At 43.3% G+C, this 16,943-nt stretch overlaps 1 protein-coding gene across 1 annotated transcript; it reads left to right on the forward strand.

Moving 5' to 3' along the window:
- Window positions 1–261: 261 nt before the first annotated feature.
- Window positions 262–16,371, forward strand: LOC6041334 (NAD kinase 2, mitochondrial). Its single transcript, XM_038262713.1, has 4 exons — window positions 262–1,023; window positions 14,789–15,507; window positions 15,565–15,967; window positions 16,030–16,371. The coding sequence occupies exons 1-4, from the start codon at window positions 987–989 to the stop codon at window positions 16,131–16,133; spliced, it is 1,263 nt and encodes a 420-aa protein (XP_038118641.1). The 5' UTR covers window positions 262–986; the 3' UTR covers window positions 16,134–16,371.
- The last annotated feature ends 572 nt before the right edge of the window (window positions 16,372–16,943 follow it).

Raw genomic sequence — 16,943 nt, forward strand, 5'->3', positions numbered from 1 at the left:
AAATACTAAAATTTAGGAATTTTTAAGAAGTACTTCAGTGTTCTAAAAAAATCCTAAATTTTAGGAAGAAAAAAATACTAATTTTTAGGTATAATTTGACAAGCTAGAACATAAGTTCAAAAAATACTAAAAATTAGGAATTTATACCTAATGTCCGTTTTGCGTGTGTGCAGGCCATCGCCGGGGCCCTGTCTGAAATGAAATGAGGAAACCCTATGTTGTATCTGTGAACGTGTCCCAATCGGATTAAAAAGATCTGTCAAATTTAAATCCCGTCAATCGACGATTTATTTACCTGCCAAAATTCAAACTTTTTCGTCTATCTGTAGTGATTTCAGTAATTTAAGCGAATTTGTGTTAGAAAATTACGTAAAAAAAAGTTAAAACCCGGCTGAGTCATAGCCCGGCGACGGTGAAAATCTTCCACGGTGTCCGCGATATCATTCGCGCACACAGCAACAGAACCTCAGATCAAACAACAACACACACACAGCCAGCCGAAAGAACCGGCCCCGCGGTTAGTGATAACACGGTGGAGGCAGTACCGAGAGGTCGGACGCACGACGGCACACAGCTACATCATCATCATCAGAGAGTTCGCCAGTCTTGTCAAGCAATTCGCCGGGATCGGATCGTCGTGGTATCCTCTCGTATGTTCATTCGCTGCTGCTGCTGCTGCGGTCACACAGTGTTCTTATCAGTCTTCACCGTGTGTGCCTTCCCATCGCCCGTGTGGGTACGGAAAATGTAATCTAATCACTACTGGCGAGCCCGAGAGTTCCGTATCAGTTTGCCAAGCTGAAACCTTTGCCTCTTATCAGTCGTCGTTCATCTGGGTGGAGAGCAGGTTTCGGGGCTTGAATTGGTCTCAAAGTGATCTTCTCTGTTGAGTGGTAACGGCACGGAACGGTTCCAGAGGACAGTGACTTTGACGGATAGGAGGAATTCGGATACAGAGCTAAATATAACCCAAGGATAAGGCCCCAATGTTGAAGACGGCCCATTTTGGACGGACGATCGCAGGTAGGTCGGCGTGGGACGACGGGATGTGAAGAGGGTAGAAAGCTTTAGTACGTAAGTGCAGGCAGAAATAGCTGCAGCCGTATCAGAGGTTGACCTAGAATCTGGGAAAATGGCATCGAGAACCGGTTAGTCGAGCGAGGTTTTCGTTTTCTTGCTTCGCGAGCATCGTCTGGCTGCAATTTGTTGCAGCAAGATTAATCGCTGCAGCAGCCACAGCTGGTGAAAGCATGGCTTTATACACATCTGCATCCCGTGATTACGGATGAAATTCGCCTCATCATCACCATATGATGATGATGATGACGGACGTTGAGCCGCTTCTAATCACGAGCTTCTTCTCTCGCGGCGACGATAATTAAAACGAGTCGCAAAAAGTGTCACTTTCCAGAAAACAAAAAGTGACGAAATGACGTAGCTGATAACGCTCGTGGCAAAATATGAGATATTACAAGATATCTCGCAACAATTCAGTTTTGTTGTTTTGCGTTCGATTTTAATCGAGCACCGCAGGGGGGACGGCGACGACGACCAAAAAGAGACTTAAAAATGGCAAAAATAAACCGCGCACACCCCTTCACGTTTGCTGCCCTCTTCTGTGGTGGCTGTTTTTGCAAGCGCTCTAGAATATGCTGTGTCTGCGTAAGCGAATTGTTTTTGCGTTTCACTTCTTTTTTTTTCTGCGCTCAGAAAGACAGCACACACCCCAAAATTTGAAGTTGTTTTTAGCATTTCGGTATTTATACATTTTGAGGGGGAGAGAGTTTTTGTTTTGTTCAAGAAGAACGATTAATGCTTGTCAAACAATAGCGTCTAATCAAATGTAGCTTACGAAACACATTTTTTTTTTTTTTTCCTTTGCTATGTCAGAGCACTGACGGCTAAGACCATAGTTGGTCCATCTTGCCACCGTAGCCTTCGCTATTGTTGTTGTTGGTTGTTTCGGGCGGTGTTTGCTTTCAGACTTGGATGTTGGCTTCTTTGATGAATCTCACTACTTCTTTCATGCTTTGCTCACAGTCTTCTTCGAAGATTTGTGCAAGTGGTTTCATGTATTCCAGCGCGTTGTATTTTGATCTTATGTTGTTGTACTTGGGGCAATCGTACAGCACATGCTTCAGATTTTCTACTTCCTCGCAGAATTCGCAGAGTTCGTCTTCTTCCAGAGCCCAAAGCTTCCTTCTTTCCTTGGTGAGTGTGTGGCCGCTCCTGACTCGGCTGAGGATCCTTATTTGTTCCGGGTTTAGGTTCAGGTTGCTGGTCCAAATTTGACGTCCAGGGTTCTTCTGGAATACGTAGTGCCATTTTCCCTTTTCTTTTGACTCTTCTTTGTACTTCGCTGTCCATTCGCACCAGATTTCTTTTTTGCTCAGGATGATACAGTCTCCAAGTGTGATCCCGGTTGGGAATGTTTGTGGGCCTACCGTTTTTTGTTTTGCTGCCAAGTCAGCTGTTTCGTTTCCAGGTATGCCGCAGTGACTTGGAATCCATTGGATTTTAATGTTTTGTCCTGCTGCACTTTTGAGTTCTTTGTAGATTTCCCAGGCCACGTAATTCTCCTCGAGGTTCTTCTTGTTCAGCAGAAGCAGACAGGCACTTCGGCTGTCGGTGAGGATCACCGCTTTCTTGTACTTCTTTCTCTTAATCATTTCCAAGGCCTTGAGAAGCCCCAGAAGTTCCGCGTTGGAGATGCACGAGTTGTCGTTAATCTTTTCTGCTAGGATCTCTTCATCTTGTTGGTCGTAAACTGCTATTGCTGTCCCCGTCGATGTTTTGGAAGCGTCCGTGTATATTTTTACGAAATATTTGTATCGGTTGTTCAACTCCTCTGCACAAACTGCTCTCCAAACCGCAGGATTGATCTTTTCCTTCTTGTCGCTTTTCCCTCCCAGTTCCGGTCTGACGATGTGCTCAAACTCAACACCTGCAGATAGGTACATTTCCCGCGCTCGGTTCTTGTCCGAGGGGTGCACCAAGTACACCAGGTCCGCATGCTTGTCCGCGATCTCGGTGATGTATGAGCCGTTCGGGATTTCCTTGTCCAGCGAGCTGCTTATGAACTTCAACAACGGTGTTCTAAAGTACACACTGCGTACGAGCTCCTCTTTGCCAGCGCCTCAAACCTCAGACACATAGGGATTTGCCCGCTGTCTGCCAAGATGATCTGGATTGGTGTGCTGCGTAGATAGTTCATGGCAATCCGGATGTAGGAGTTTTGTAGTGTTTGGAGCTTCGAGAGGTTCGTCTTGGCGGCGTTTCCGTATATTGTACATCCGTATTCCATCCTGCTACGGATAATAGCATTCCCAATTTTGATGATCGTGGCTGGATGTGCACGTCCTGACTTCCTGGCCAGCATCTTGACTAGACCGAGCTTCTCACTCGCTTTGTGCCTCACGTTCATGATGTGCTTTCTGTGGCTCAGCACTCGATCCAGCGTGTACCCTAAGTACATGTGAGTGTTGACCATCTCAATCAAGTTCCCTTTTACTTTGATCTTGATGTGGTCCACTCTTTTCCTAGTAAATGGGATTACCGCTGATTTCTGGCTACTCACTCGTAGATTCAGCTCACCAAGTTTGTCGACCAGCACGTTGAGAAAGGACGCGAGATTTTCTGCGGCTTCTTCCACGGAACGACCGGAGGCGATCACCGCAAAGTCATCCGCGTACTGAACCAGTTCACATCGCTCGTTGGAGAGTTCGTGAAGCGGTGCCGTATAGTAGTTGAAACAAGTTGGCGCTGCTGGACATCCTTGGGGCAGCCCTTCACTAACCTCTACCGTGATTTCCCCCTCCGTCGTGTTGAGTGTGATGGTCCTTTTCCGTAGATACTCGTGTAGCCACGTCAGAATCTGCTGCGGGACTTTATAGCGGGCTAGCGTCTCCAGCAGCAGATCGGTTCTTACAGAGTCATAGGCCATGCTTACGTCCAAGAATGCGACCATCACCTCCCGCCCGCTATCCTGCACCTCTTTGATCGCGTTCACCACGTAGTTGACGCATGTAGTAGATGACATCCGTTTCCTGAATCCGAAAGAGCGATCCGGGATGATCTTCTTGGCCTCAGCAATTTGGTTGAGACGATCCTTCACTACGGCGTTGATCAGCTTGAGCTCCACGTTCATCAGCGCTATCGGCCTTCTGGAGTTTGGCCTGTCCGGATCCGCACCCTTCTTCGGAATCGGTCTGACTTCCGTCAGCCTCCATGTGTCGGGCAACACCTTCGCCTGGTATACCTTGGACAGCATCTCACAGATTTTCACTTGGAAGTTGAAGTCCATTTTTTGCAGCAGTTTGTACGAGATCCGGTTAACACCAGGTGCGGAATACGATTTTTCTTGTGAAGGTTTTCGAGCAGTTCATCGACCGAAAGCGGGGCATCGAAGAGTTCCATTTCTGGATCCGCGATCGCGATCGGGAGAGGGACCTCCTGGAGTTTGTTGTCGTAGTAGTAGCTCATGAACTGTTTACCTTTCTCCAGTGAGATGGATGTCCGCTTGCGGCAGTTATCAGTTAGGGCGGTGTCTATGCCCCGAACAATGTTCCAGAGCTGCCTCGCCGGAGTCCCTTCGTCGATCTTCTCGGACAGTTCCAGATTATACTCCCTCTTCGCCCGTCTGGCATGTCCCTTGAAGATGGCCCGTTCCTTTTGGAGGAGAATGTAGTTCGACCTAGACTTGACCTGGTTGTACATTTTGAGCGCGGCCTTCTTCCTTTCGTACAGCTTGTCAATTTCTTCCGTCCACCACGGCTTAAGGAAGTTCGCTTTCTTGTTCCTCACGATGAAAGAAGCGTGCTCGATTGCTTGTTCAAGAACATCTTGCATTTCTTGGGGGTCGTAGATGTACTGCGGCGTGATTCCTCTGAAGAACTCTAAAAACCTTTCCTCGCTGATCCTTTTGTTGTGATTTCCGCTACAGGTATCGCTGAATTGATGTCTATCCAGATCGCCAGGTGTTTGCTTCCAAATTCTTCGTCCTGAACTCTCCAGCTGACCTTCGGAGCTAGGTCCGCAGATACCAAGGTCAGGTCAATGGCCGAGTCTCGTTCATCAGGTAGGGCGATGGTCGTTGATTCTCCTTTGTTCATCAGACAGAACTTGGAGTCCGCGATCAGCTCACTCAAATGGGCACCTCTGGGACAGGACTTGGAAAGCGGACTCCATTCCGGGTGATGTGCGTTGAAGTCTCCACCGATTACAACTTTTCCTGTGAGCTGGTTTAGTTCCCCGAAGAGGTCCGTCAGCTCTGTTCTTACCTGCTGAACCGGGAGCCTTCCCGGAGGGACATAGATGGAGACCAGCTTGACAGGATCCCCGTAAGACAAAACCTCCACGCCCACGACCTCCACGTGGGTGTACTCGGCGAATTCCAGCTGTTTGTACTCCGCTTCGCTTTTGAGCAGCACTCCTACACCGCCCCACCCTTCTTTCCGTCTTTTGAGATTAGTTTAAAGCTCTTAAAGCAGAAACTTTCACCTTCCTTCAACCAAATCTCCTGGAGAATTGCGGCACTGATCATATTTTTCGTGAAACTAGTGTACAGAGATTCTCGCGTATCGATTGGCCTAATGCTCTGTATGTTGTTCTGGAGAATCCTTAAGGGTTTATTGGCCATTGTCGCTACTAGGGTTTATTCTGCTTGGGACGTGTCCTTGTTCGGCGCCTTCTATAATGTTCGTTAGATCAGTGCACACTCCAATCAAAATTTGATCTGTTTCGATGTCCGTCCGGTCCTGCTTCAGGCGATCTACAAGTTTGTTCCGAAGGTTCTTGATTGGGCCCAGCCACCCGAAACTTTGTAGCTGGTTACGAAAGAGGATCCGCATTTGTGCCATGAACGCCTCGAAGTCCGTAGCCCTGTAGGTATTTCCTTCGAATTGCGAGCCCATCGCGGTCGCCGAATCTGCAGGCATGCGATTCCTCTCCCGTTGGTTTGGCACCCACTCCTCCTGCGACGCACCCGTTTCAGCACTATTTCTCCTGTCTGCCCGCCGTTGCCTTGCCACTTTCGCGTAGCTGAAACCAGAACCGGAAGTTCCCTCTCCTGTGCCATCATCCTCCTCCAGCAGACCAAATCTGTTGGACTCTTTGGGATGATCCTTCTCCGCTTCTGCGTACGGAACGTTTTTCTTCGCCATTGTCCTGAAGATGTCTGCTCGTCGTTTGCGTTCCGGACAGTTCTTATCCGAGGCTTCATGGTTACCCCGACAGTTTCTGCAGCAGACCTTCTCCTTGCATTCTCCGGCCGTGACATGAACCCTGCCGCAAGCTTGACATCTGGGATTCCCGAAACACACTTTGCTCGAATGCCCGAACCTCCAGCATGTTCTGCATTGCTTGACGGGAAAAATATACTGCTCCGCTCTGAAACTGACTCCGAAGATTCGGACCATTCTCGGTACGGCGGTTCCTTGCACCGTTACCTTGAGGTTGGGTGTGTTCACCAGCTCTTCCCCCTCTCCTCTACGCTTGATACGTTCGACCTTGACAACCTGTGCCTCACACTGAATCTCCTGGATTTCGTCTTCGGAGAAATCCAACGGAACTCCTCGGATGAAACATATCATCTGCTTCTTTGCTGTTGGTGTGAAAAGTTTCAGATTGAGGGAGGACAGGTTGATTCTTGACAGGTCCAGCCGGTCTTTGGCTTCGTGCAGCTCGACCTTGTACCGGAACCTTCCAACCTTCGTCAGCTCCTTGCTCCTGATAAATCCCGCGGCGTGCAAAGCTTTTCCCAGCTCTAGCGCATGCTTCGGAAAGGGCTTCTCGTAGTCGCACACCTCCAGGAACACAGACTTCCCTTCTTCCACCGGGGCTTGTTCCGGTACCGCCGTAATCGCCGTCACGCATGACTGAGATCCCTCTCCTTCTTCCAGCAACGCACACGTCTGTGAACCCGCTTCGCTTGTTTGAGAACCCGCTGCTCCTGTCTGAGCCGAACTGGACCGAGCCGTCCCATCCACCTTCTTCTTTCCGCCCGAGTTTGCTGTCGGACTTTCAACAACCGCTGGTTTTTCTTCCCGGTAGGTTTCTCCACCACCTTCTCCGCTCCTTTTTCACCGTACTTGCAACCTTCTTTGAGGCATCACAGCACCTTTTACTCTTCTTCTTTTTTCTTTTTTACTTCTTCTTTGTAATTTTACTCTTCTTCCACTCTAATGATTCTCCCGCAACGCCATGCCGTGGCCAGACCGAACCGTAACGACACTTTTCCGGCACCCGGCCGTCGCCGACCGCACTGCTTAACAGCCCGCAACGCGTAAATGCCGGGTACTCCTCTTCTTTTCGCTCCAATTCTCCGCCCGCGAGTCACTCCACCCACGCCCGTTAACGATCTCCCTCGAAACGGAACCGCCGTCGGACGGACGCCACCTCACTCTACGCGCGGGCACTCCGACGAAACTTCCGACACGCAACGGCGTACCAAGTCGTCAAAAAAACACCCAAAAAAAAAAATCGAAATCCCAAGACGCGAAAACACGTGCAACGACTTTCGACAACGCAACTCGAGAATCGAAAATTTCACTTGAAGCACTCGCGAGCACGACTGCTAGTGACAGCAGAAGTTTGAAAAAGGACTGCGAAACACATTTGTTTGCATTCAACTTTTCTAGTAATGTGGAAAGAGCGCTGTTCTTTTTTCTATTATTCTGACTTCAGACGCTTGTATTTCCGTATTGATTAATGCATCATTCGACTTAAAATTTTATCAGCAATTTTCTATCAAACTTTCAACAATGGCATAATTATTCAACTTCAACTTTAATCAAAATAATTCAGTTATAAAATAACCGGATTAGCGTTAGTTCATGATAGTTTGGCTTATCGAGATATGCAAGAATTGAATGGTAGTTTCGGTAAACGCTGGATTTCCCAAAAAAAAAAACGATTTTTTTCGAAAAATCGGTCCCGGCAAAAAAGATTTGCGTCGCGTCTTGCGACGCCCTAGACGCCTTTTGTTTTTGCCGGGCCGATTTTTCCAAAAAAATCCAAACTTTGAAGGTCTGTACCGAGCTCCAGGGTGCACCAATGTTCAATGTTATAAACAGTAGTTGTTCGGTAACTTGGCGTTCTTTAACTGGACTGCTTTTTAACTGGGCGCTCGATAATTGGGCCGTAGCCCAGTTAAAAAGCAGACAAACGTCAAAAAACCAAAACAACCCAAAATGACCGAGGGGTTAATGGATGCAAAAATCATATTCAATAAATAAAAAAAAAAACATTTTTGCAATTCCGTCGTGAAACTACTTAGGGGAACAGCATCTAATTCCAGCGTGCCTCTAATGTTGTCATATCAGTACTTTGACATTCAATTACAGCTTATTAAAAGCGTTTTCGACTGAAATCGAGTGATAAATAGCTCAATAGGAAGTGAGCAAGCAAGTTTCTATCGAAAGTTTTGCTAAATTAGTTCTTTAAATAGTGAAAATCAGCAAATTGGATGGAGTTGGGAGCGAGAGATTAACCTGCCAAACATACGAAAATTTCCCCTACTTTTCCTGCCATTCTTGAACGACGAAATAGCCTACTTTTCTGTACCAAAAATAACAGAACCGAATAGCAACACTTTTCAAAATAAATGATGAGAAGTTCTACTTTTCAGCGCTCAAATGGGTGCTGAAAAGTTGAACTTTTCAGCACTTGTTTTGAAAAGTAACACTTTTCAACATTTTTTTGATTTAAACGATTTATTGACAAAATACATGAAAATTTGACATAAAATTTCACTCAGTGTGTGTTTTTGAATTGCAAAAAATGTTGTATGGAACTCGTTGCAAAACTTGATTTTTTCAGCACTCTTTCGTATTTATCCAACTCGGTGAAACTCGTTGGATAAATGTACGACTCGTGCTAAAAAAATCCTCTTTTTGCAACTTGTTGCATAAAATACTATTTTCAAACTTTTGTTTAATTTCAAGTTTCAATTAAAGTAATATGAAAAGTAAGCATTGTAAATAAATTTGAGTAACTTTTATTTTTATATTTCATCTGGAAAATATTATGCATCGATGCTCCCCTCGTTGTTTTTTGTTCAGCGAAGTTAACGAGCAACATTCGGTGACTGGGCTACGTTCTCAGCCCAGTTACCGAACAACTACTGTATACCAAAAGATGCGCAAGGATCTGGCCTATACGCCAATGATGTTGAAAATAAACGCTTCAGTGGCCAAAATGCCTTAAAAAGTGACATTAAATCCCATTTAAAATTCAAGTGCAAAGCGCCAGCTTCTGTTACGTCCAATCAAGCTCATATTTTGGATTTGGGCTTAGTATGCCCACCGGAACAAACCCTTGAATGCCCGCCAAAAAGTCATTTTTGTTACACTCTAATATTTATTGCATTATTTATCCAGATTTTTAAGCGAAGATGAACGCCCGAAATGTCAAAATCACGCAGTGGTACCAGCATTACAAAAAAAAGTGTGCCATGGCATGACAGCCACACTTTGTTTCTAATGTTGGTAGGGGAAATATGCCCATTTTTAGCCTAATAAGCGGTCGTGTTTGAATGATACTGGGTAATCTGGATTGTTTCTTTAAATTCACTAAAACCAAGTACACCAACGAGTAGAGCAACTTTTTGTGAACATTTCTGTTTATTTTCACTTTTATTGAAAGTTATGCTATTCCTTTTACAAGCATTTAAAAAAAACTATTTCAAAAATGCATTCTAATCAGTCGAGTGCATTGGGCCACGCCCATTTTTCTATTTTCAGCTTAGTTCTTTTTTTCTTCCAACGCTCTTTTGGGTCTGCTTAGTGCTGCCAAAATTGATGAAATTTTAATCGAACACTCACGAAAAGTAGCATTCATAGCGAAAGTTTCCTGGCAGCACTTGCTCACTCCAACAGGCGCTGCACCAGCATGTTGGTGGTGTTGGTGGCCACCCTTTGTTCTTTATTTGCCTTCGCTTCTCGCTCGGTTTTCTTCAGCCTTCGATTGGAATCGGTATTCAAAATTGAAACGTCAAAAGACTTAGCGCGTTAGTTTTTCTGATGGTGCTTGCTAATTATTTACATTTTTCGGGATTATTTTTAAAGTGAGTGACTAAGTAATGGTCAAAAGAACATGTTGCCGGTAGTTGGAAGCAATTTGAAATCGCGCTTTGAAATCGTTAGCGCAAGTGAAAAGATATTGATGGCGGCTTTCGTTAAGTAGTTAACCTCTCATCTTGCGTGTGGATGTGTGTGCCACCAAAATAATGAGAAATGGTCTCGAAAAATAGAAATTATGATCAAAAGTGCATTAAATTTGATCTTTTTGGCCAGTAAGTGGCATACATTTGCGTGCTTACTTGAGGCGGTGCTGTTGCTGGTAAGTTTATAGCCTAAATAGTATTTTTGGAGCTTTAATCGAGCATCAAACTCTCCATATGACGAAGATAGATGTTTGATTAGAAAGGGTATATTTCCCCTACCACTGCGCGATTTTGACATTTCGGGCGTCCACCATTCGTAACGCCATCTTCGCTTAAAAATCTGTATAATTTATTGCGCCTTGCAGCAATTTCTAGAGTTTTGTGTCAATCGTGCTAGGCCTAGATTTTTTCATCACACTGCTTTGCAGGACTGAAAACTGTCAACTTTGCGCACTTTGCACCGCAGTAGAGTGCTGCGGAATAATTTTCATCACAGTTGGCAAACTGATTTTCTATCACACCATCAAAACAAAACAAGTGTAATGCATCGACTTCTTACCACAATTTAGTCACCAAGCTGTGGTAGCCGAGGCAGTTAAGTCATTGAGATGGTCTGTTAAAGGTTCCTGGCTCGATTCTCGTAGTTGGAACTTTTGAGATTTTTTGACGGGTTATTTTTTTTTTTAATGAGCTAGGCATAATTCTCTCGGTCATCTCGGCCATTATTCTAACGGTCGAGGCCATGATTTTGTCGGACGATTGCTGGTCAATTCTGGGTGAAGGTCAATTACAATTATGGGCAATTGGCTGTAAATTCAATTATATTCTGAATATAAAACAATACATTGTGGACGAAAGAAATCGGTATATTTTCAGTATAATCAGTCTAATTCTAAGCATCTCGTTATTACCCTACTGGTACTAAAACCAAGAAAATACACATTTTAGGAAGTCAACAGTAATATCAGTAAAATGACATTGATAGATCGGACAAACTCCAAGGTAAAGGATATCCAACGAACGCCCTCTTCAATGGTGGAACTCAGACCACCCGTCCATCTCGCGTTGATCTTCATCGTCATAAAGGGACCCTCTCGGCAGCACCGGATTAGCGGATGTTGGGAAAGACGATTCAACAAGAAGTGAAGACGTCTGTCCCCAATGCAGACCGCAACGCCGTCTGGTTGTCCATGATCCATCCGGCAAGAAGACCAAGTACCGCCATACCGGCACCGAAGACCATATTTTTCTAGTCGGAACAAGCCGTGGTAACTGTCTTCCTTGAATCACCGGTTCTGGGTCTACCCGATCGAAGTCACATTCTCTGCACTGGACACTTCATTGGTTTCTGAACTTTGGAAAAATAAATAAACATAAACAGCCTGCCTTGGCAACGGATATTTTCGTCATCACTGTGAAGAAAAAGTACTGTGATGAAAAAATACTGTGATGAAAATAATTGCGCAAGACTCTAGTAAAGTGCAAAATGCGCAATAAGAGGACAAATTGAATTATTCTTGCCCATCTAAATGAAGATAATGACAAATCATTTTCGAAGGGGCAGATTACTGCCAGTTTTGGTGAAATGTAGAATTTCGTTGAATTAAGTTTGATAGACCCAAAATAGATCCTAGGCCCAAAATAGGGACAAATACCGTACATCTGAAAATGTTGATTTAATAGCGGAAAACAGCAAAAGTGATGAGAATTGGTCGAACGGTTTAGACTTAGAGTGATTAAAATCGGTATATTTCCCCTACTATTGCTAGTACCAACCACTAGTGTCTTACTTTTAACTACATGAACTTCAAACTTTTTTGCTATTTCTTGATATTAAATAAACTGATTTCTAGCTAAACTACCTACGTAATTGCACCAGAGTGGAGATGCAAACAAAAATTTATATTATTATTAATAAATTTTTAAATGAAAAAAAAAAATCTATGATTCCAAAATTATAAAATGCCGCCATTTAAAATTACAGAAAATTAAATAACCTTTGAGCTGTATTTCAGGTGAATTATTGATTCATTTTAATTTTTATATTCTGGATTTGAGAACACCCCATGCAATGTCACACTTTCTCTTTCACACTTTTTCTGCGTTTTGATATTCGGCCTTATGAAGTAATTCTTTAAATGTATTAAACGATAGTATTTTTTTTGGCATTCAAATAAGCAAATACAAATCATTTGATTATTTTCATCAGAACCAGCTCCGCGCAAAAAATTAACTTACTTACTTACCTCAATGTGAAAAATTCCCCAAACACAGATGTGAACTCCAAGTAGGTACCAAGAGTGTAGATAAGATTTCAACTTCAATTCAACATAAAAAATTTCAGCAAAAAAGTGCAGAATTGGAGATTTTGTAGAACGAAAAACACGGTTTTGGAAATTTTTGTTCTACAGTTTATCATATCAGCACCGATTTCGCAGAAATTTTCACCATGGAGCAATTCTCTACCAAAACCGGAAATGGATTTTATTTGTATTTTTTTATTTGGCTCAAACTTTGTGGAGGCCTTCCCTATGACCAAATATGCTATTTTATGTCATTGGTTCACCCATACAAGTCTTCATACAATTTTGGCAGCTGTCCATACAAAAATGGTATGTAAATATTCAAACAGCTGTTACTTTTGAGTGAATTTTCTGATTAATTTGGAGTCTTGGGCAAAGTTGTAGGTATTGTTGAGGACTTTTGAGAAAAAAAATAGGTACACGGAAAAAAAATTGCAGAATTTTTTTATCAACTTTTTTTTAACTAAAACTCAATTTCCCAAAATATGTATTTTTTAATTTTCGAGATTTTATGATATGTTTTAGGGGACAAAAATCCGCATCTTTTGAGCCATAGAGAAACATGGTCAAAAAATCTGCCGCCGAGTTATGAATTTTTGAAAAAATAGTGATTTTTGGAAAAAAAATTAAGTTTCATGCAAAAACAAGTTTGACATTACTTTTAATGCAAAATTGAATTCGCAATCGAAAAGTACTTTACAGATTTTTGATTCCGTTTTCAAGAAATAGCCACCGAAAGTTTAATTTAGAAATATTTGCAGTTTTTCAATTTTAAAAATAGTGACCATGAGTGACCATTTCTAAAATTTTTTTTTTTTGAAAAGTTCAGAAAATTTGCTATAAAATTGTCTAAGAGAAATTGAAGATTGGACCTCTGGTTGCTGAGATACAGCGGCTTAAAGGAAAAGAAACACAAAAATTGAAGTTTTCTAAGTCTCACCCAAACAGCCCACCATTTTCTAATGACGATATCTCAGCAACTAATGGTCCGATTTTCAATGTTAATACATAAAACAATCTTAAAATTTTCCGATCAATTCGAAAAAAATATTTTGATTTTTTTAAATCAAGACTCGCATTTTAAATGGGCGTAATATTCAATGTTTGGCCCTTTTAAAATGTTAGTCTTGATTTGAAAAAAAATTCAAAATAATTTTTTCGAATTGATCGGAAAATTTTAAGATTGTTTTATGTATTAACATTGAAAATCGGACCATTAGTTTCTGAGATATCGTCATTAGAAAATGGTGGGCTGTTTTGGTGAGATTAAGAAAACTTCAATTTTCGTGTTTCTTTTCCTTTAAGCCGCTGTATCTCAGCAACCAGAGGTCCAATCTGCAATTTCTCTTTGACAATTTTATAGCAAATTTTCTGAACCTTTCAAAAAAAAAATATTTTTAGAAATGTTCACTCATGGTCACTATTTTTAAAAATTGAAAAACTGCAAATATTTCGCTAAAATCAAACTTTCGGTGGCTATTTCTTGAAAACGGAGTCCTTTATCAAAAAATCTGTAAAGTACTTTTTGATTGCAAATTCAATTTTGCATTAAAAAGTAATGTCAAACTTGTTTTTGCATGAAACTTATTTTTTTTCCAAAAAACACTATTTTTTCAAAAATTCATAACTCGGCGGCAGATTTTTTGACCATGTTTCTCTATGGCTCAAAAGATGCGGATTTTTGTCCCCTAAAACATATCATAAAATCTCGAAAATACCTACAACTTTGCCGAAGACACAAAATTGATCAGAAAATTCACTCAAAAGTAACAGCTGTTTGAATATTTACATACCATTTTTGTATGGACAGCAGCCAAAATTGTATGGAGACTTGTATGGGTGAACCAATGACGCAAAATAGCTTATTTGGTCATAGGGAAGGCCTCCACAAAGTTTGAGTCAAATCAAAAAATACAAAAAATAAAAATGGTCGAAATCGGCCGATTTTGCAGAAATTTTCATCATGGCCATGAGTTCAACCCAAAAGACACCTTGACCTATTTCGAACCGTATTTTTGGCCGTGAGCTTACGGGTTTCGCCTTGTAAGCGGAATGTGATGGGTTCGATTCCTATCTGGCTCGGCAAAGTCAGATCCCTTCAAAACGTTTTTTCGCTCACTGGGGGGAATATTAACCGGCATACTATTTCACACTGATTTGTTTTATCTCAACTCAAGTCTTATCTATATTGTGCTGACACGTGCAGTCTGTACTAGTACGAGTTTGCAGGTCAAGGTTCTTCTGGTCACGAACAGCACAAAAAAAAAACAAAGAAATAAGGTGTAACTTTCGAAAACAGACTAACTATTTTACTCTTTTACAGGCTGCAAAAATGTCCTCCAACAGGTCGGCGGAGGCGGCCGCCGCCCCTTTGGCACAAATCCTAAAACGAAGCTGCGGCGCGTTCTGGTCGTGTCGAAGCTGACGCGGCTCGAGTTCGAAAAGAACCGCGACCAGTCGGCGACCTCGCTGAGCGATGCGAAGCTGGAGCAGAAAATCCGCGACCGCGGCTCGGATTACGACGCCATGAAGTACTACCACCACCTGCACAAGGACGTCGAGGAGGACGTGATCCGGTGCTTTCGGGAGCAGGGCATTGAGGTGCGGGTCGTGAATCGGTTGACGATCAACAAGGAGTTGCTGCGGTGGGCGGATGTGCTGGTTCCGGTTGGGGGTGACGGGACGTTCTTGCTGGCGGCTGGGCGGGCGAGTCCGTTTATGTTGGACGAACCGCGGAAGATTCCGGTGGTGGGTTTCAATTCGGATCCGCGGAGGTCCGAGGGCAGGTTGATGCTGCCCAAGCACTACTCGGCAAATGTGGGCGAAGCGGTGAAGCGGATTTTGGCGGGTGATTTCAGCTGGATGCACCGGTCCAGGATTAGGATTACGCTGGTTGGGGCAGCTACAACGGAACGACCTCCGCCGATCGATCTGCACGAGTACAACGTATCTCCGGTGGAGCACAAAGAGATTGTGGGATTGAATGGGAACGATCAACCGCAGAGCAGCAGCCGCATTCTGCCGTATTTGGCACTGAATGAGGTGAGTTGGAGGGCGTGTGCATTGGTTTCAAATTGGAATGAACCCTTTTTCTTACAGGTCTTCATCGGAGAAATGGTCTCGGCGCGGGTGTCACACCTGCACCTCCGGATCGACAAGTCGGACATTGTGACGAAAACGAAGAGTTCCGGACTGTGCGTCAGCACCGGAACCGGCTCGACCTCGTGGCTGACCAGCATGAACCGGCTGTCGACGGACAACGTGCGCGACCTGGTCGAGATCATCCGGCGGCGGACAAACCACGCGACGGCGCTGGCCGGCCTCGATCCGGAGGCCATTTCCGACGAGTACAACCAGCAGCTGGTGTTTCCCCCGGACGATCCGCGCCTGTGCTACTCGATTCGGGAGCAAATCTGCGTCGGCGTTTGGCCCAACCCGAAGGGACTGGAATCGCGTGGGTTCGCCAAGCAAATCTCGGTCCGGTCCCGGTGCATCGATGCAAGTGCGTATTAGGAAACGGCCTCACTCTTGGCTCAAATTTTAAACGATTAATTTTTTTTTCAGGCTTAGTGATAGACGGCAGTATTGCGTACAATTTCAATGACGGGGCAAAGGCGTCCCTGGCGGTTTACCCCGAGGACGCGCTGCTGACCATCGAAATGAACTGAAAGAAAGCTTTGGCAAACGAGTTTTAACTTTTTATTTGGCAGAACACAAGGAGTCCTCTCGCGAGATGGCCGCTTTAGCTAAAATTTTATACTAAAGTAATGTTCCAAATTTCTAAGTTATTTTCTAGGATATTTTTTAATTGAGTTTAGAGGTAGACAGAGGGGAAGTGTGCATTTATAACGCGTCAGACGATGATATAGAACAAAGTGCTGTTAATAAATGTTTATCGAAAAATGATTTTAGTTCCATTATTTTTGAAGAAAGTCCAAAACCGTAAGGGAATGTGATATTTAATTATTCTACAAATTCGAAGCATTCTTGCAGTGTACAGTTTATTAAATAGATAATTATTTGCTTTGAATGTGAAAAATACATCGTACACACAAAAATTCAATTCAATTGTCTACAATCGCCCAAAATGCGGTTAGGAAATGCTTAATTCGTACGTATTTTCACGACACCCAATTAGGAAATGATTCGGTTTGTTTTTTTTTTTTTTTTTTTTTTTTATTGCGATCCGCTAGTTTGCGCAGCGGAAAAAGTTATCGATATAAATTATTAAGATTGTTAAGCCCTTTTAAAAACCATTTCTCTTTTCACCCACCCTTCAAACAGACCCGTGTTGTGAGTACCTGCTAGCATCATTCTCATTTAATTATACACATTTAAATATCCCCACGCCCCGCTTATAAATGCTAATCTATTTCCCGCGGATAACGTACAACAGGTTGTTGCTTATCTATATAGAGTAATAATATCATCTTATATTGGTGGATTGTTTGTTGAAAGTACGCGCGGAGAGTAAGAAG

This window comes from Culex quinquefasciatus, chromosome 3 (genome assembly GCF_015732765.1).
Source record: "Culex quinquefasciatus strain JHB chromosome 3, VPISU_Cqui_1.0_pri_paternal, whole genome shotgun sequence".
Classification (NCBI taxonomy): Eukaryota; Metazoa; Arthropoda; class Insecta; order Diptera; family Culicidae; genus Culex; species Culex quinquefasciatus.